The sequence below is a fragment of the Paramormyrops kingsleyae genome, chromosome 3 (genome assembly GCF_048594095.1).
Source record: "Paramormyrops kingsleyae isolate MSU_618 chromosome 3, PKINGS_0.4, whole genome shotgun sequence".
Lineage (NCBI taxonomy): Eukaryota > Metazoa > Chordata > Actinopteri > Osteoglossiformes > Mormyridae > Paramormyrops > Paramormyrops kingsleyae.
The window spans coordinates 7,078,961-7,098,934 of NC_132799.1; the positions used below are offsets into that span (position 1 = coordinate 7,078,961).

At 45.4% G+C, this 19,974-nt stretch overlaps 1 protein-coding gene across 2 annotated transcripts; it reads left to right on the top strand.

Annotated features, from left to right (window-relative positions):
- Nucleotides 1-18,855, top strand: LOC111859769 (calcineurin subunit B type 1). Of its 2 annotated transcripts, none has more exons than XM_023842758.2 (6): nucleotides 1-294; nucleotides 10,568-10,607; nucleotides 14,454-14,630; nucleotides 15,438-15,497; nucleotides 15,733-15,917; nucleotides 16,464-18,855. In XM_023842758.2, exons 1-6 carry the CDS (start codon nucleotides 292-294, stop codon nucleotides 16,509-16,511), a joined length of 513 nt encoding a protein of 170 aa, XP_023698526.1. In that variant the 5' UTR covers nucleotides 1-291; the 3' UTR covers nucleotides 16,512-18,855. The 2 variants fall into 2 exon arrangements, with proteins under 2 accessions (XP_023698526.1, XP_072565610.1); XM_072709509.1 differs by lacking the exon at nucleotides 1-294 and adding an exon at nucleotides 8,737-8,866.
- Nucleotides 18,856-19,974: the final 1,119 nt, after the last annotated feature.

Sequence of the window (19,974 nt, forward strand, 5' to 3'; positions counted from 1 at the left end):
CCTCCTCCACCCCTTTTCTTCCTTCAGCCTCTTTCTCCGAGCACCGACAGAGTCCTCCTTCGCTGTTCATCCCCCTCTCTTTTGGGTCTCCCGAAACCGCTGCAGAGGAACACCAGAAAGCATACAGGATAGTGTGTTATAAGAACAGGTGCCTCCTTGCAAAATAGTAATAATAAAAATAAAAAGCACGCTGTTGCGCAGGCTCACCGCTCGGTCCGCTCCCCCTCCTGTCGCGCAAACCCCCTCGCATCGCCTCTACGGGAAGGAGCGTTTCAGCCACCAGCCGGCAAAATGGTAAGACTGTCGCTGCTATTATTACCAGCCTGGGCCAGTTATCGGCGGACACGCCTCTGTAAATGCAATATCTGCGGCACCACATACCAGCTAATATACGTAACGCCGCAGATTAAGGTTCCCCCCCATCATATATTTATTAGACATCGGTACTGGTTATTGCATTGGTGAAATGAAATCCTGCAACCGGGCAGGTTTCCTGATCATTTTAATACCTCCGCGACTTCTCGACTTGGCCCATTTACCCTTTTTTTTTATAAGCACCTGATTACGGCTGTAGTTGTGCTGCCGCCTCGTAACTCCGTGTTCCGTATAAACAGCCCGATCTTTTCAGATGAGAAACTGACGGCTGGTTTAATCTTGGAAACGAGCGTCTGCATTTCGGTCGAGCAACGTATCTTCATTAACGCCTACTCTATCCCTATAAGGGTTTTCGACTGGAAAAATCCCCAGTTTGTGTAACGTTTATCCATACTTTGAGGATTGTGGGAGTGATTTTCCAAAGTGATATTGTAATATTGCTCCGGGATTGCTGTTGAATGTTGAGCTGTTTGCTCCAAAGCGACACTTACTGTAGGGCGATTACGTGCACAGTGCTATTAGAGTCGCGCCAGCCCTAAATCATCTGAATTTTTAATATTGCATTATATCAGAGTGGAGTGAGGGCTGTGTAATTTGTTTTTCCTGTTTTAAATGCAGCTTCCTGCCACCATTATGTCCCCAATGTTTAGGGAAAATTAATCGAGTGTCACCGTGTCGAGCACGAGCAGGTGAAGCCAACCTGTTCGGCGGCGGACTCGTCACACTGGGTGCGATTCATTTCGCAGTAAATAATGCATCTTTAATCCTTATTTTCATATATGCCGCCTATTTACTTATTTCTGTCTTTATCCGGTTGTCAAACGATTCTCTGCATTTCCTTATGTTCTTTTTTGGCATTCAGGGTTCCTCTAATCTCACGTCATATTCTCGGATAACCACGCTAGTTGCATGCATGTAATTTAAGTTAAATTAGCGCATAATATATTTAATCTGGTCGTGTGCCGTTTGTTTTAGCGATGAGGCGCAAAGGTAGCTTAAAGCTGCGGGGATTCGAGCATCAGTGGCGGTGGAGAACCGAGCATAACGCGCGGCCATTTGGCCAGTATGTTATACAAGCACCCTGTCTCCATAATTACCATTATCCGTATTATTTTGTTTAACTTAATATTTTAAGTTATCAATATCCATTCTGGCCTATAGCCCCTCACTCCCCCAACTTTCACTGTCACAATTTCTGACCCTCTTGCTGATATAACAACACCCCATGCCAAACTCTGCTGTCAGTGTTTGAATTGTTACTCATTTGTCCCCCAGTTCTCAGAATCTCTCGAAGACATAAACCTTGTGCTCAGGCTTACAACCACACCCTTCCCATGTGCATCACAGCCAATTCCCCACAACAACACAAATGATAAAAAATAACATTCAGCACATTCAGTACATGAATAAAATAAGCACTTTCTTTACACGTACATATGGAACCAGTCAAAAGTCTGGACACACCTACTTTATAATCACTTGTTTTTCCACTAGACACCAGGCACATCTTGAGGTTATGTAAGTACTGTATTATCTTGTGAACAAGGACAGAGATGGAGTCCTGTGACAGATGACCTGGCCCCCCAATCCCCCCCATCTTAAATCCTGTAGAGCTGGTTTGGGATGAGTTGGATCGAAGAATAAGAGCAAGGTAGCCAACTTGTGGTCAGAACTTGTGGAAACTCCTTCAGGACTGGAGAAGCATTCCAGGTGGCTACATCTGGAAGCTGGTTGAAAGAACGGCAAGAGTCTGCAATGATGTCATCGGGGCAAAAGGGGGCTATTTTGAGTCCAGAAAATTTTGATATGTGGAACACTTCTCTTGATCTTGAAGTATTTGATATGTATTACATCATTACCACGAGGCCTTTTACTATAACTTGAATAACATAGCATAGTGTGTCCAGACCTTTGGCAGGTACTGCATGTTTGTAGTCATCGTCTGTCCAGCTTGCCTCATTTTGAATATATAGTGTTTAGTGGGCAGATAACCAGAAATAAGCAGAACTCACTCCAAAAACATTGAGAAGGAATTAATGACAGACATATTCCGCCTGTTGATTCTTGGATGGTTTTAACCATTTTCCTGATTTAAATTGAGTTTTTCAGCGACTCTGTTTTCCTTCCAGATTAGCAGCTGTCTTCTAGGCAACCAGATTTTTACAAAACATTGTAACTATTCTCTAAAACCATTACTTTAGGACCCTGACACAGTAATCTCAATTTTAATTTTAGTTTTTTGTACAGTAATATGCGTCACATCAGTCTCCCAAAACGTCTAAATTAAGCTGCTTACTGCAAACCATCCATCTGTTTTGATTCCAGTGATGAGAATCCAGTGATGAGGTAACTTGAGATTTCGAAATTCTCTTATTGGAAGGAAGAACATGAAAACTGCAACCCACCTTCCCCATCATTATCTTCATAATCTCTAACTTTTCTAAACAGGCATTCCTGATTTTCAGGCTGGGAACGGGTCATTTTCCTCATAAAAAAATCTAAATGTGTCCCTATAGTCTAAAGTATGTTTTAGCTCGGGATTCAAAGCCATTTCCAGGCCACTCTGCTAGGGATAGTTAAGGGTAGGTTGGCTTGGCTGGACAATAGCATCAGGTGAATTACAGTGATTGTAGAATGGATTGCAGTAGTGCCTTAATTACACTAACACAACCTCTTTATTAAATGATGTCTCTTCAGAACCCTGTTCAGTATCATTCTGTCTACCTTCCATGTACTCCGCAGTATTGAGTATGTTACCAGGAAATAGAAGCCTAACATTCAAGTAGGCATTGATTCGGTGCCTGTGGTTTGCTATTTAGTGACTTTAATAGTTATAGAGAAGGTTGCAACTGTGTGCATATGAGGGTTAAATAAAATGTAGGAACTGGGTTAGACGGGATATTTACCCTACTGAGATTATTTTAATATTTTTGTGTATAATCCTCTTGAATTTTACACTTTGCCTTTCGGGGTAGTTGGCTAGTATTATTGAAATGAAATCCCACAGTTTAAACTGAATTCGCTGCTGTTCCGAAGCTGTTTCGAAATTAATTTGTACTTCGATTAAGGCAGTGCATGGAAGACATCAATCTGCAATTTGTTTGGTTGTGATCATTGCTGAAAAAAATTGGTAGAGATGGTGCTGTAATCCCTTGGAGTCGGTCAATTCTCTGAGCTGGGCAGTTGAGTCTCAAAGGGTTAATCTTGTTGCCTGGCAATTGTCTCTGTTGTAGTGATTGGACTGTGTTCCCTGGGTCAGTGCCACACTTGATGTACAGGCTCCTTGACACTGGTACTCCAGAATCGTAATCCACGAGGTCGCTGCAGGTGTTTTCCCTGAGCAGGTGTCTCCATGAGTCGGCTGTGACTGTCATGCTGGTCCTTAACATTGCAGGAACTCAGGTCTTCAGTTTAGTGGACTCTGATCTTACCTTGGAAGTTTGGCAAGTTGCAGTGATGTGCCTTTTGTCCCTGGCTGGTCCAACACCTTTTTTTGTTCGAAGCAGCATCATTGTGGTTTATTATGCTGATTCTGCTCCAGCTCAGCCAGCACCTTCAGGAACGTTCCAGATCTAGAGCTTATCTCAGGAGACATGCGGAAGTGATGTGTGGAGATTCAGCCCCACTTACAGTAAACTATGAAATTCCAGTAGACCAGGCATGCAGCAGAAAAACTGGTGTGTTACGTTAGTGATGAGTAGCTGGAAAACGGATTTGACGGAACCTGATCTTGTGGGCTTGGTCCAGCGTCTCGCCTGACAGCCTCCTGGCCTGGCCTTCAAGCTGATCTGCCAGAACTGTGAAATCTCAGATGGCTGCTTGATCAGTTTCTTCAGATGCACCCAATTTGAAAGGTGGTGATTTTTGGGCCTACGGCCTGTTTTGTCTGGTGTGAAGTCCCTCTCATTCCACTGATGCCCTAGTATTTGTTAGATCAATTTTAGACCAAAATTGAACCATTTAAAAGTCTGTCTTTCAGGCACTCTAAATTTCAAAACTGGTTCATTGCAATGTCAAGTTTCTTTACTCTGTGATCGTTTAGTAGGGCTAAAACAGGACACTATGCTCGTGTAAGTAACAGTTCAATTGATATTGTTTTAAGAAAGCATAGTTTGTTCATCTCTTTAAAATTCGGTCAAACTGCATTGTACTGTATCCATATATAAGTTTTTTTTTAATGTAATAAGTATTACATTTCAGGGCCCAGTCAAAAACCAGTGTGTGTTAAAAATGAGTATTTATTGTAACATACCTCTTTCTCATATGTCTTAGATCTATTAAGGAGGACAGAGTAAATGTTACAGTTAGAACGAGCAATTCCATGCAAACAAGGAATGTGTGTTAAATTCCAAGGATTCTAGTACTGGTCAACCATTCATGTGGTGGATTTTGTTCATTGCTCTGGTTTAATTATCTGTGTCACCTACCCCCTTGCATTATTTTATAAATTGCAGCAGCATTGTAGTGTTTCTCAGACTGATTGTCAAAAAAGGAAAATATTGAATAATTTAAATTGCTTGGTCATAATGGTTATAACAGAAAAGTCTCACACATACAGGGTTTGGTGCCTCTTGGTCTATCAGAATGCATTATGTGGATTCATTGCTGAGACGATTCTTGAGATTCATGTCAGCTTCATGAACCTTTTAGAAGCTGTACAGATGCAACCACGAATTTCTAGCTCCAGTTATATCAGAAAAGCATTTGTTTGCATGATGCGTGATTTAAAATACAACATGGGAAAATACTTTTTTCATCATAATTTAAAAACATATTATAGAAATATATATAGTGGGACACTTGATGTACTTTCACACCACCTTAATCATCTATACATCTGTCCACCTTCCGGATTTTTTTTCCCCAGTTCAAGGTCATGGTGGACTTGGAGGGTGTTCCATAAACTTCAGGGTACACCCTGGATGCCAGAGAATCTTGGGGCAATTTATAGCCACATATCCATTTAAATCATGGGACGTAACCAGACTACCAAGAGAGAGCGCAGACAGACATGGGGAGAACGTGAAAACTGCACACACACAAAGCCTGGGGTGATTCGAAGCATTCACCATGTTACCATACTGTCCCAATGAATGCCAATTTAATGTTTAGTCACTTGTCCCAATATTCTCGCAGAATCAGATAATGTAAATGACTATGAAAGTTGTGGCTTATTTACTAAGCCCAGCTTTATACAGGAACGCTCATACCTGAGTGTAAGGATGGAGACACTCACGCATGCACCCACAAATAAAAATCATGCAAACGCACCAGTTGCTGCGCCTGTGGTACTCTGGAAAAGGAATGCGATCAGCTGCCATTTAGCTGTTTTTTCCCCAAGTCCAGCCTTGACCAGCCAAAAATTAACTTCCAGACCTCTGGGGCCAAAGATAAAGGTCGTCCAACATGGGTCGGTTCCTCAGAACTTGGAAGCAGCAAGGCAGGCACACAGATGCGTTCCCCCCCCCCCCCCCCCGAAGAACATATCTTCCAGAAAAAGTGGGAAAGCGAGCGAAGGAGTCCAAGGTTTGCCCTTGCTTTCTGCCACGGTGCACCGTGAAGACGTTGGGCGGGCAGCTGTTCAGTTCAACGCCACAGTCTCTGTTGTACAAAGCATGTTTTATTCAACAGGGTCTAATTGATTCTGAATGATGGATGAATTATTCACAAGTGCCGCAGAATGCTTGAACACTCCCCCCCCCCCCCCACCTTGTCCAAACCTCGCTTCTACCTACCGCACACAGTTTATTTACATCTGGAGTTACCCCTCATCTTGACGACCGTCTTTGGTTTTTGACTCTGCTGTGCCATTGTGGTTGTAATTTTGCTTTCACTACTCCATTAAAGTTCACCCCTACCCTGCCAGAATGGTCCAGCCCAAGCGCTTTACCTTAAAAATGAATTGCACTTCGAACTTACATTTGTGGGCCCCACTTCACTGTTGCAGATTTGATCTAAGTTAGCAACGTGCTAATCCTGAACCCTCTGCCCCTTTTGCTGCTGTTATTTGCTATCTCTGTGGATTAAATTTACCCAAGGATCTATGCGTGGCTCATAGTGCTTGTCAGAGGTCTTTTGTTGTCTTGGCAATCTGTCATTATAAGAGTTGTGAGCAAACAGGGCAACAAACTATACAAAGAAGCTATAACAATCCAGGGGACGGTCACACGTCGAGGTCAAGCTGTCTAAGGATAATCCTGTGAGGTCTCCCAAGAACCAAAATGCACACGTCAGAAAGGGGCGTATCGGGAGTTGAGAGTAGACCACACCCAGAAACTTAGGAGAATCTGATGAAAGTGGCAGTGGTACTGTGACGCATGTTTACAGTCTTAATGTAGGTCAAACGCCAACCATAAACCCAACCTGACTGAGAAAGCGTAAATGAATCTTAGGCAAGCGTCCCTTCTAAGTCTTCATTGTGCATCCTAATCCTGAATGAGCAGCAGTCATCACAACCACTGCTGCCAGTCGGCCCCCGGCAACGGGCCCAGGTCCCGAGTTAGCTCTAGTGGCAGGCTTGTTCCTGTCCCCTTTTTGATTATTGGCTTTTGCAGGGAGTTAAAATTAAACGAAAAGCGTGACAGTCCACACGTTGGCTAATCTAGGAAGGATTTCTTGCTTTTTATAAATCAAGCTGACACCCCAACCCAAGCGGCCGTCCAAGGTGTACGTCTGCCGAAATGAGATGAGCTAGAAGCTTAACGCCTCTGATGACAAATGCTAAGCAGTGGCAGGAGGGATCTAACCGGGGTTAAGCACACTAGGGCACTCCTAGCATGGATGTCCCCTCGAACCCATTCACCGGGTAAGGGGTTATTCCTGTCCATCTGCTGGCTCCACACGTATGCGGCCATTGTCCTGCGCGCGGCGCCCCCCTGTAGCCAACTTTCTGCCTGGGTCACGTGGTGTTTTTCAAGTCCTGACCTTTGACCTTTGGAGAATCTAACTGAATGTGGTATGGAGCCATCCTGCAGTGTGAAGGTAGCAGGTGGGACCAGCGAAGAAGCAGACCAAGAGAACTATGGGAACCCTTGATTTGAGTACTTAACCTGAATTGCTTCAATAATGATCCAGCTCTGTGATTGCAAATAAAATCCAAAAAAAGAGCAAATCCAGAAATGCTCTGGATTAAAGCTTCTGATGAAAATCATAGTAATACTCCACAAACAATCATTCTAATATATCTCTGGGTTGCGGGTTCCATTCCTTCCTATGGTTTCCACAATCCACTCTTACACGTTTTCTCCAAAGTCTAGTCTCTTAGAAGTAGCCTTTGATTTAGGTGGGGGATGTCTCTTCATCTCCATGAGAGCAGGAGTATGGTGACCCTGTTGCATTCTGGTTACTGTTGCTAGGGCCATAAGTGGTACCACAAAACAAGGCTTTTGTGTTTTTTGGCTAATGTTATGTTGAATCAGGAAAGGAGTAGTTCTTGGGGGTTGTCAGAACCTTTGCACAGTTCACTATCGGCAGCATGACCTCACATTGACAGGGTTAGGGGTTTGAATCCCATCTCTACTATGTTTTATTTGGGGCATGTTCTCGTTTTCCTCATGCCGGCCAAAAACATGCAGTTATGCAAAGTGGCGTCTTTACATTTCCCATGGAGTCTGACTGTGGCCCTGTGCTGGATTGGCACCCCCTTCTGGGTGATTCCCTGCCTTGTACCAGTGCTTTCTGGGATGGATTCCAGATTGCTCCCAACCAGGTATTGCATAAGTGGTCTTAAGATGGGTTGAAGACATGGTGCTTTGCTTAGGGTACGAGCACTTGATGCCTCTAAGATAGGATAGGAAGGGCTGATTGAAAACAGATTTCATTTCGAATCTTGAAAATTGTTAATGTCATCAGTATCTACACTTTCAAGAATTCTACATCTTTTGGTGCTTTTTTTGGATGGCTCTTTCCCCAATCACCATGACTCTAGTTGTATCTGATGACATTATTACGGCTGATACATATGCCCCTTATGACCTCTTACTACTCAGCTGTACTGTCTCTTTAAGTTTCAGTCCATATGACAACATGGCTTGGGATATACCCGTCATTTCACACCTTGAAGGAAGCCTGGTGACTGAAAAGTGATGTCATACTCTTTGCATCTTGAAGGACCAGGTGCTACGCAAAGCCCTGGCAAATGCAAAGTGGGAAGGACCATGTGCTTTAATGCCTAAGCCCCACACTCGTGATTAATATGGAGGGGGCATCTGACATCAACATCCTAAAAAAAATGTTTGGCTTCCCGTCTGAGTTAATTCAAGCGTTGTGGTCTTGGTCCTAGTCACACAGCCTGTGGTGTCTGAGCCACCAAGCACGTCTCTCTGGGAAGTTGACCCCCTCTTCAAGGCCTGGCTTTTTTTTTTTTTTTTTCCCCTTGCCTGACTTTTTTTCAACTTTATGATGTCTGCCGGGCTGCGGCGAGTTGGAACAGGCCGTGGCGTGGGCCGGGACAAGGCGTTGGGGCCCAGAGTGCCGAATACGCAATGACACGGTAAGGCGCGGTTTCACATACCTGAGCGTCAGGCCCGAGCCAGTTGAGAATGTCACAGAAAATAACTCTTTAGGTCTTAAAAGTCCAAGAACGGTGGTTGAGGCGATTAAGAGGAAGTTGGTGTTCTGGTACCCAGAAGACCTTGTGATGGTACTGCCATGATTTGTCAGGGCAGCCTCTCTCTCTGTGCTATGAGGGGGCACCTGAGCATGTTATCTGTGGACAGCTGGTGGACTCACCCAGGAAATGAGATGTTCTGCAGGCTCAGAACTATGGCGCTGGTGGTGTTCTTATAAGTGTTATTGACCAGGATACACAGTTGGAAGAAAGATGGATGGAGGAATTATAGAAGGATGGCTTAATACAAAATGTCTTGTAGTCTAACATGTTTCTGCAATAAATTCAAAGGTACAGCTCCAGAACCTTTATCCGCCAACATTTGCGGGTCAGGCCACCATGCCGGAGTGTGTCTTAGTAATGCATCCACTCCCTTTGGGCCTTGTGCTTGTGAGCACGTTGCCACAGCAGCTCCCAGGCGTGGTCGGCTCCCGCCGGGTTGGCTGTGTGCCATCTGCGGCGTTTCCCACGGCCTGTACATTGACTCTCTTGCTAGCGGACAGGACAGTGTGATGGAGATATGTGTGCACGGTGAGTGGCAGACTGTCTGCCTGCTTCGAGGATCCCTGCCCCATTCTATCTGTATTGGAATGAAACGAAATGACGTGTAAGTTGTGCATTTCAAAGGTTAGAGCGGCTTTCCTGAATGAAAGGTGGGGGGGGGGGGGGGGTGCATGTAATGCAACTCCATGGGTGTCAGGGTGCTGTCTACCATCCTGTGGCTGGGGGATGTGCGGGCTCCCACAATCAGTGCCCCCTCCGCCCTTTAAAATGTCCATCCTGTAATCCCTCTTGTTCTGCTCTCAGTGGCTGCCATACACCTTGGGGGGGGGGGGGTGTAAAGCCAGGAGGGAAAAGAGAAGACCAGCTGAAGCCCCTCCCAGCATTGTCCTCGAGGTGTGGGGGGTTGCACACAGTTACATGTATTCTAGCCATCTAGCCGCTGCCGTATACCTGGCACACTTTTCTTGCTTATTTTTCTTTTCTCTTTTCGTTTGCCTGCTTTCTGGCCCACGTGTGGCACCGTAGTTGGCCTTGCCCTAGCCACTCTGCTGTTCACTGGTGGGCCTGTGCTGCCTTCAGATCTCAGGCCTGCCTGTCCCGGTGCGGCTGCCCTAGATTTACTGATGCTGGAAAGATCCAGGCCTCATCCAACCCTCCCCCTCCGATTCCCCACCTCCCTGTGCATTTTGTCCTTTTCTTGCATAATTAACCAGCGATGAGACTTGGAGGAGCACTCGCGGGATGTCGAAGTGCGGCGCCGGTGGCATGCTCTCTAAACCCGCCCCTCGCCCAGTTTGCACGGCACATCTCCTTCTATGGCCGCTGACACGAGCCCCACCCTCCGCGCCCTCCCAGCAGAGCTTCTCTCTCCGTGTGTCCCCCAATTTGTCCTACTATCAAGGTTTTCTTCTAAATCAGTTTGCCCTGAAATCGATATTTCTGTCTTAACATTGGAGGCCTGCGTCTCACGATCCGTTGACAGATTTCGTTTGTTGTTGTTTTGGCTAACCTGTGTTCCTCATGAATGCAAAAATAAGTCCTCAACCAATTTTCTTTTTTCTCTTCTTTTTTCCTCCGCAGGGAAATGAAGCCAGTTATCCTCTGGAAATGTGCTCGCACTGTGAGTATCTGGCATTTCGCTTCTCTCATCTCCCTACTGGCAGATACCATAATGTTTCTTTAAAGAATAAAAAAGTATAAATAGTCGGCAGTAATAAATCCTGAGCGACATAGCTGCTGTAGGATGTGCCTGTCGATATCGTGGTCTTGGCTCCTGTGTGATGCTGAATCCCGTTGCCAGGGTGTCGTTGTCTTGCATTCCCGATACTTAATTAGGAGTGAGTCAAGATGGCTGCATAGCATCGCGGTGGTCGCCTGGCCTGGGTCACATGTCACTAACAGGCCAATAGCGTGGCGACCTGCATCCTTTTATCTGCACTGCTTGTTTGTTGTTCGTTTGTTTCCTCCTTAAATGGGGGAGTGATGGTGTGTGTGTAAGTATGGGGGTGGGGGTAGGAGGGGGGTGGTTGTGAAATGTAAGTACAGTAAATGTGCCCCTGTTCTTTTCTCCCATGTTGGCTTGTGATCTCCTTCCCCGATTTAGTCACACTGATTGTTAGACCCATGATGCTCTTCTTCAGGCAGAGACTGAAAGCACCAGTACACTCAGTTGTTTGCACTGGTACTCCTTAGCATTAGCCTACTTAGCCAGTGGACCAACTTCCCTTTCGCTGTGATAGATGCCTACATCCACTAAGCTTTGCTCCTCATTTATACCCACGTTCTGCATTATAATGAGTTACTACTCATAGTGAACTTCTCCCTAGGGATCAATAAAGTGCATCATCTGTCTAACTGTCTATTATAGCTGACTGCCGCAGTGCCTGTGTTGAGCTTTCATACCAGGCCTGCCGCCTTGCCTGGTTCTACAATTCCAGCATCTTGCGTACATCCTTCCAGCCACAGAGCCACACGTGTAAATACGCCTGTGCGTTTCATATCTAATATTGCGTTCATACACAGTGATAACCAAATACCAGGACAGGGACGGCCCCACAAACGGAGAGGGCCATTTAAGTCGCTGTTAGTTTCCCGCCCCTATGTGACAGTTGATTGGTCAGTTAATGCCCCATTGGGATGGGAGGAGCTTTGTTTTTGGCACCTGGCCAGCCATCTGTGATGTAGACCCGCTCGGAAACACGGCTCGCTACCCCAATCTAGCAGTCACACAGGTGTCGCACACACACCCCTGAAAACTGATATATCTGTTTTTGTTTTTTCTTTTTCTGTTCTGTTTTTCAAGGCTTGTTACTTATTGATCGTGGGAGCTGGTTGGCCAATCAATAATTGATACCTTATTTCATTCGCAATCAAGTGATTCGGGTTTAAAAAAATGCCGAAGCGGCCACACACAGGGAGGGCGAAGGGCGTGCTTGTGAATCATGGTACCGGTTGTTGGTAACCGTCGGTAACTTAGCCGCGCCTTGCTGTCGTGGGTCAGCGGCCAACCGGGGATCACCGCTCATTCGCTGTCCGGCTTGTCTGACTCTAGGTGTCTTTGGCCACCCAGAAATAACCCTGCCTGTTCGCCGGGTTTCCATGTTGCTAGGGGTTTCCCGGGGAGGGTGGGGGCACGGCACAGGGGATCTCCAGTCTCTTGGCTATAAATATAAATACAGCCTGCAGTCCCTTTTCTCCCCCACCAAGCACGTACACACACACATCAGGCTTAATACGCATCCCGCTAGCGCTAATGGAAGTGCGTGGGTGATGTTGCAATGCGCTAGGGCTGTGCCACTGCCACCTTGTGGTGGGCAACAGCCTGCGAGACGTGCTCTCTCTTAAAGCGACAGGCACCCTTTAGCGGGGGTGGCGAGCGGTATAATGGTGTTGTGGCCCTCCCCCTTGCTGCCAGACTGCTGTCACACAGAGATAATCGAAGCTTCTCGCGACCCGTCGGCCAAGACCATTATGCAAAATGAGCCGCCTCTCTGTTTCTGGGAGGTATGATTGTGGCGGATTCGTAGGCTGAATCCATTTGTTACGGCCGCTGCCTGGATTTTTAAGCTAGCTGGCATGGGGCAGCGATTATCAGCTCTCTGTCTTGCTAAAGTCTGTTGTTTAACGGCGTGGGGGCTCCCCAGCATCCCGCGAGCGAGGTGGCGTTGGAAAAATACGGCACTGACTCGACGTTTTAAGACACTCTGCACGTTGTAGCAGTGACAGAACACGTTTCTCCTGCTAAATGTGCAATATTACAATGAGTTTTAATATAGAAACTTAAGTAAAATGTGTAACAGACCGACATGTTGGATGCAAATATGTGTTGAAGTGTAGTACTGATTTTTGTATGGTTTTAAGTAGGTTTCATTGAATTGGTGCGTGAAACCGCTCAGTGCGTCAGCTTGTGCTTGACTGATGATAAAATGTTAAGTCACATCAGGGCCGGGTTCAGTTGACGGCGCCTCACTGTCCGTGTTCAGCTGGGGGAGGCTGGCAAAGCCGCTCAGTTCAGATTACCCTCGCACGGCGCACTGCGGTCTCCAGGGAAACCCACAGGCAGCGTCGGAGGGCCCCAGCAGGAAGTTCCTCGGACCTGGGAGCGTTTGTTTACAGTCAGGATAAGATGCCCTGTTCACATGGCGCCAGGCTTTCCAGGAAAACCCAGCCGGTCGCAGAGGCTCCTGCCAGGTTACTGCGCAGGTCATGGCGTCGTTATAAGGGCAGTTAATATAAAGAGCGACTGCAGCCACTGCTCGTATGGCCAGTGCCACACCTAGTGGCAGAACTGTGATATAACAACCAGTGAATGTTGCCTATTCCCTAATTGCAAGTAATAATGAAAAAAAAAAAAACACTATGCACTGGAGTTACTTTTTTGAAATGCTGTAAGGTTCTGTTTTAGTTCTCACAAGGTCCCTCAAATCTTTGAATTTCAATTTGTGTATATTTCTACAGCTACTTGCCCATATTTCCTCAATATGGCCTTCATTTATCCTCTGGCAGAAGGTGGGAGTACAGCAAATGTACCGATTTTCAGATGAGTTGTGCTTGTTATTGAATAAAAGAGCCCAGGATTAGGAAGGTGAGCCAAAAGTAGCTAAACAAGTCTAGTCCCTGCTGTTGACCATACAGATATATCCATGTATCTTCCATAGTCCTGTCATTTTCATGGTGTTTTTTTCCCTGCATAAAAAGATGAGTTATGCAACCGTAATGTGTTTCTGTGTTCATAAAAATATCCAGATCTCTAGCGATGAGTGCCCCCCCCCCCACCCCTCCAGAGCAGATACCTGCTACTTGTCCACCACGCATGTCCTTTTGTTCCCGGTTAGTCAGAGGGACGCGGTGAGTTACCGCGGCACCACAAAGGCAGCAGGCAGACGAGCCCTGCGGCTCCCCGCACGCGCACCCGGCCATCCGCGACCCGGCACGGAACAGCCGCTTGTTCTGCCTTGCCCCCCTCCCCCTTCGCTCGCTGGCGGGCCCATGTAAAGATTAATTTATCATTCTGCCAAACTGATTAGCGCGGACGGAGGCGGAGCCGCGGCTGGTCACGTGACGCAGTGAGTAAGCTCGGGGTTTAGCAACACGGCGCACTGCCCTATGGCTCGGCAGTACAGTTGCGCCGGAGAGCCGCGGCTCGGAACCGCTATGGCCAGCGCGCGGAGGACGCTGGATAAGCTCCCGTCTGAGGCAACCCGCGGCTTCCCGCCATCAGCAACGGCAGTGGTCACCAGACGTAAGTTTGCGGGCAGGATTTACTCTCATTTTACCACATTTCAGTCTGTGTGTCGGTATTTTTTCTATTTCTTTCTTTCCCCCCCACATCCAAGCCCTGCAGTTACACGGTCATCAGGTGCAGGGGGTGGACTTTTTTGTGCCTGAGCTGAGACCATACCCCCTCCCACGTGAATCCGTTCATCCTGACTTGTCCTCTCCCACCCCCCCCCTCCCCCCCTTTCAGTTGATGCTGACGAGATTAAGAGACTAGGGAAGAGGTTTAAGAAACTCGACCTCGATAACTCGGGCTCCCTGAGCGTTGAAGAGTTCATGTCGCTGCCGGAGTTACAGCAGAATCCTCTGGTGCAGAGAGTCATCGACATATTCGACACTGATGGAAACGGGGAAGTCGACTTCAAAGGTGAGTTACCGCTTTGTCATGTTCTTGTAGCCCTAGGTAATTATTATGAGTTATTTTACTGTACTGGACTGATTTGGGCTCATATATCATGTTATGTATGTAATATGTATGGCGTCCGCTCACAGGACACATAGATTGGTTTAGATTTCCAATGCATTCGCGTTTTGGTTGCCTTGACCTGTGTGTTAGTGAGCATCTCTGTCAACTGGCCACCACACACCGAGCGGTGACATCAGCGGTGACGTTTTACAGAAATGCCCTACGTAAACAGGCCTGTCCTGAAACATCCGTAAGCGAAGTGCAGCTTTTCCAGAACGTCAGTCACATTCCGCACTTGACAGTTAGCAGCCGCTATAGGGGTTTGGGACTTTGGCCTCACCATAGCGGTGACCAACTCTGGTTTACTTGCCCTTGTAACATAACACCAGGCAGGTCCAGCTGGACAAAAGCATCGCTCTCGGTGAACTAGCCTCTCTGCTTGCGTGTCGCACAGCTGCTCAAGTTGGACAATTAATTATTTATTCATTATTTTTAGTACTGTTCTTCGCTACTTCAAATACTACTCAAACCCTCTTCCCAAGTTTCTTGTTCTTTATTCTGGCCTAATGGGCAGAGGCATTTCAATCTCTGGGGGTGTCACATCTAGGCACTGATCATGTTCCATGTCCTCCCAATACGCTGCTTTGCACAATCAAACATGTTGGTGGACTGAAAGAGAATCTTATCCGATTAGTCTAAAATCGACCTGTTTTCCTGCTAAGTATTTCCCATAAAATGTCATCTGAATGCATCTCTTCTATCCTGTAGAGTTTATAGAGGGAGTCTCACAATTTAGTGTCAAAGGTGACAAGGAACAGAAGCTGCGATGTGAGTATATTCTGTTAACATTAATATGTTTTGGAAGGTTGAAGGTTTTTTTTTTTATTTTAATTTGAAATTATAACTATATTCTGCATAATTATAAAATATGGTGCTCATCTGCTCTGTATTTTTTTCCCCACTGTGCCGTTTCTTATATGTACATCTGCAATTGGTAGATCTTTCCCTTTGGTTGATGTTTTCTTCAGTTAGTGATCCCCAACTCTCTTGCTCAACCCTCCAGTCGCCTTCCGCATCTACGACATGGACAAGGACGGCTACATCTCCAACGGCGAGCTCTTCCAGGTCCTGAAGATGATGGTGGGCAACAACCTGAAGGACACCCAGCTGCAGCAGATAGTCGACAAAACCATCATCAATGCAGACAAGGACGGCGATGGGAGAATATCCTTCGAGGAGTTCTGCGCGGTGAGTGAACGAACGTGGGTGATGAAAAATGAGGCTGTCGTCCTCTCTGGCAGTTTCTGGAACAGCCGGCGGCCATCTTTGCCCCCGTTCTCTGAGAACGGCCTTTCTTAAGACCCAGAACGGCGTGTCTTTGGGCCGAGTTGCCGTCGTGCTCCTCAAGGTGATATTCTGCAGGTTAATCCCACATATAGGCTTCCTTTCATTATGATGCCAGTGCTGAAGATGCACCCCCAGCCAGATTAAAATGCAGCTACGTGGATGCTGAGCTTGCAGTCTGAGTCATGGCATCCAAAACTGTGCCAGGATGGGGCGGCGGGGCGGGGTGTTGTCAGCATTGCCAACACATCTCAAGGTCATTCCGGTGCATTCTTTGCAGCAGCTGCGCACCTAGCTGTATGGTCCCATTAAATGGTGAGAGGATGTTAAAAACATCACGTGATGCGGGTCTCCGTCCGCATTGTTTTTGCCTGCCGAGCATGTGGGTGTACGCCCATCTGTGCACGACGTCTGTTTTACGGTGCGTGTCCCTTTCGTCCGCCCCGGCAGGTGGTGGGAGGACTAGACATACACAAAAAGATGGTGGTGGATGTGTGATGGATCCACCGGCGCCCTCTCCTCTCCACCCCTGAAGATTTGCTCCCAGATGCCCCCGGCGATGCTCTCTGTGTATTTCAATGGAAGTATTTTTTTTTCTCTGTGAAGCCACCTTTTTCACTCTTCCTTTATCCCCCCCCCCCCCCCACCCACCCAGAACAAGCCTCATCAAGCCAACTCTAAAGTGTTATTGAACTTTGTTTCTCTTTGTAACTCAGTGTAGCACTTTAAACGGCTAAAAGATTGTTTATGGAAAAGAGCATCGCAGGCGATAGAGGAAGATAGGGCTGGCTTGTTTTTATTTTGTTTTTTTTTTAATATTTATTTTGGTCTTGTTTATTTTTTAACAAGGAGGTGTATCTATAGCTCTGTTGGGGGAAACAGTGTAGTGAACTGTGTTGCGATTTAAATATACTTGATTTCTTCACAACATAACAGTAGGGTTTGATGTGCCAAGCAGAACCTATTAACATAATGAGCTAGATTAAGTTCTGGTCATTTACCATCATATTAATTTTGGGAGAACTGGTTAGAGAACATGAAGCACTGTGTGATCGATGCAATCTCTATCCCATATATATTAATTTTTTTTTCTCCCCTTGTCTCTGTTTCACACACTATAAGTCTGGTTTATTTTGAACATTTCGCTTCCAAGAAAAAGAAAAGAATGAACACACAGAATACCAGAAATATAATGCTTGTTTTTGTTGGGTTTTTTTTGTATGGTGAGGGATTGCTTGATTCAACCATGTTTGTATATTTGTATTGTTGGGGAGCTAATCTCTATTCCTTGTCTTGCTTTCTGAGTTGTAGTAGTGAGCATAGAGATAGATGCCAAGGTGAACGTGTCTATTGCAAGCAGAACTGCAGTTTACGTCAGCGTCCGGGCTTCGTTTTATTGCGGTAACTTTTGTGAACGGCGTCCATCACATCACCTCCCTACTTCCAGGAAATTTAAAAAGATTACATCACAGCTAATGAAACATTTCTATTGGAAACGGCTGTAACGTTTTAACGTATTTTTGTATTTTATTACCTTTTAAACAGCGGTTAAGGTAAAATCAAGCTACTGCATTCGAATGTGCTCCAAAAGTTCTGAAAACGCAGATAGTTTATAATCTTTTGTAAATATAGGCGAGAATTGCATCTTGCTTAATAGTGTGTTACAATGATGAACTAGTGCAGGCTTTGTTCTTTTTTTTCCTTAACAAATATATGTATATTAGGCAAATGAGGGATTCCATATTTGTTGTCTTTTTTGGTTTTAAACAGGGATTGCTTTTGCTTTCAACCAGATTTCCCCTCTCCATGTCTTTGTTACACAGTGCCCCCATTAACGGTTGTTTTCTTTCCTCATAAATTTTACTCTCGAAGTTAAGATTTAACTCCTCGTTAATGTGTCAGAGTGATAAATACTCAATGGATTACATTTCATGAGGGTGTGCATTTTTGAAATTAAAAAAAAAAAAAAAAAAAGCTTATCGCTCCCTCCCCACCGCATCTTTTTTGTGCTTTGAGAGAAAACTGAGGAGGAGGGGGGGCAGGGTGAAGGGTTACATTGGGACTTAAAGTGGTTTAAAAATATATTCTTGAAGCTCATCTCAGCGTGAACCCTGCTTCAGCTGGGCTGGGAGCTCATCCCAGCAGGTGTCTCACTGCAAGTCGTTCCCTTTCAGGATGTCTTTCAGAAAGGTTTTGCACGCTGCTCCCCCACCGGCTCTCAATGTGCTTGCATGATATTTTTTTTTGCCCCACCCCTCCCTCCCCTTCCCCATGCATGTAGATCCATTTTCTGAGACGTTCCTCTTGTTTACATATGAGATGTAAATGTTAACATTATACAGAATCACAGTATGATATAGATGTTGCCAAACTCTGGTGAATGCTAACGTGAGATCGACCGCGATTGCTGAGGATGCTTCACTACATGGGAGTTTTTTAAAATCCTTGGGAATGACGTGTCACTTATATTCCACCAAAGCTTCGGGTCAGGCATGGCTCCGACAGCCACCTGCTCTGCTTCAAGGGGAAACCAGTTGTGATTTTTAAAAATATATATATATATATAAATATTCTTTTTGTACAGAAGTATGTTATAAACACGGTTTTGCACTTTCCCTTCTGTGTGGCTAATGCTGTAAGACTTTTAACGCGACTGTTCCGTCTCTCCGGAGGAATGAGTATTTACTTTGTGATAAGGAAAATGATGGTTCAAGGTCAATTTTTTTTCCCTTTGCTTTTTTTATTATTTTTCTGCATGCTGCATCCTGTGCTGTGGGAAATATTGGAAACTTCATACTGTATGAAAATGGAAAAAAATAAACTTTCAAACAGCACTTTGAAACTGAGGACTTTTTTTTTTTTAACCACAAAAGCGGGCATCACAAAGGAAGGATGTCTATCGGTCCATTCGTTTACAGCTTCAAGGTGTCATAAAATTGCATCTAAAGATTACATTGTATTTCCATGGAAACTTTTATTCGATTGCTGTTTGAATTTTAACAGCATGTATAGTTCCCCATAATTAGATAATGCAGGCTTCACATCACCACTGCACACTAGTACAAACTTCTTGCCAGAACTGACAGGTATGTAATTTAACGAGACGTATATTCCGGCATGTCTGGCCAATTGGGTTACACCTCTCCAGACCATTTCCTCATTGGGTTTGAGATGTACGTTGAGATCAAGCCGCTACGATCTCCCCAGGCTCAAACATTCCTTAAATATTCTTGTTTCTGAGTCGGTAATCATTAGACCCAGAGAACTGCCATGACGATATGCTGCGCAATGGGCTTTCCCACGATATGGGAGTAAATGGCTAACGTACCATGCTTTTCCATGTGTGGGGGGTGATCATTCAGCTTCTCTAATCATTAGTGTGTGGACCCCTTAGTCTTCCCCTTCCCCCCTCATAGGCAGCCTAGTCTGGTAGAAGTTCACGTCCTGATCTCTAAAACAATTTAAACATTCAAATTACTGGGTAAAAATGTTATAATATATATAGAATTGATTCTTACAATGAAACCTTCAGATAGAAAGAATTTGATACTTCAGTATCGATCCACACATCCTTAGTTGTTACGGCACACAATTATGGCATCTTACCTATCAACATGTACCTACTCCTGGAAAGATAATTCAGTTAATACTATACAGATAGAATTCTCACCTTAATTATATTGTTTCACCTTGTAATCAAACAGCTGACGACCTATGCATCCTGATTATTAGCCAAGTGCATTTTTTTCCTATCCTCACCCCTTATTCTTAAAACTCATAATTCCCAAGTATGCTTTATTTAAAAAAAGCATATGCAACCACACATTTAAAATACCCGTTACAGACGACCAACTATGCTGCCTTCCTGTGTGAGAAGCAGCCCGTTGTCTATAAGTCAATGGTAGGTATGAGTTAATTTGCAGCTAATGAAAACGTTAAGGCCATCCGTCCCTTCTACTAC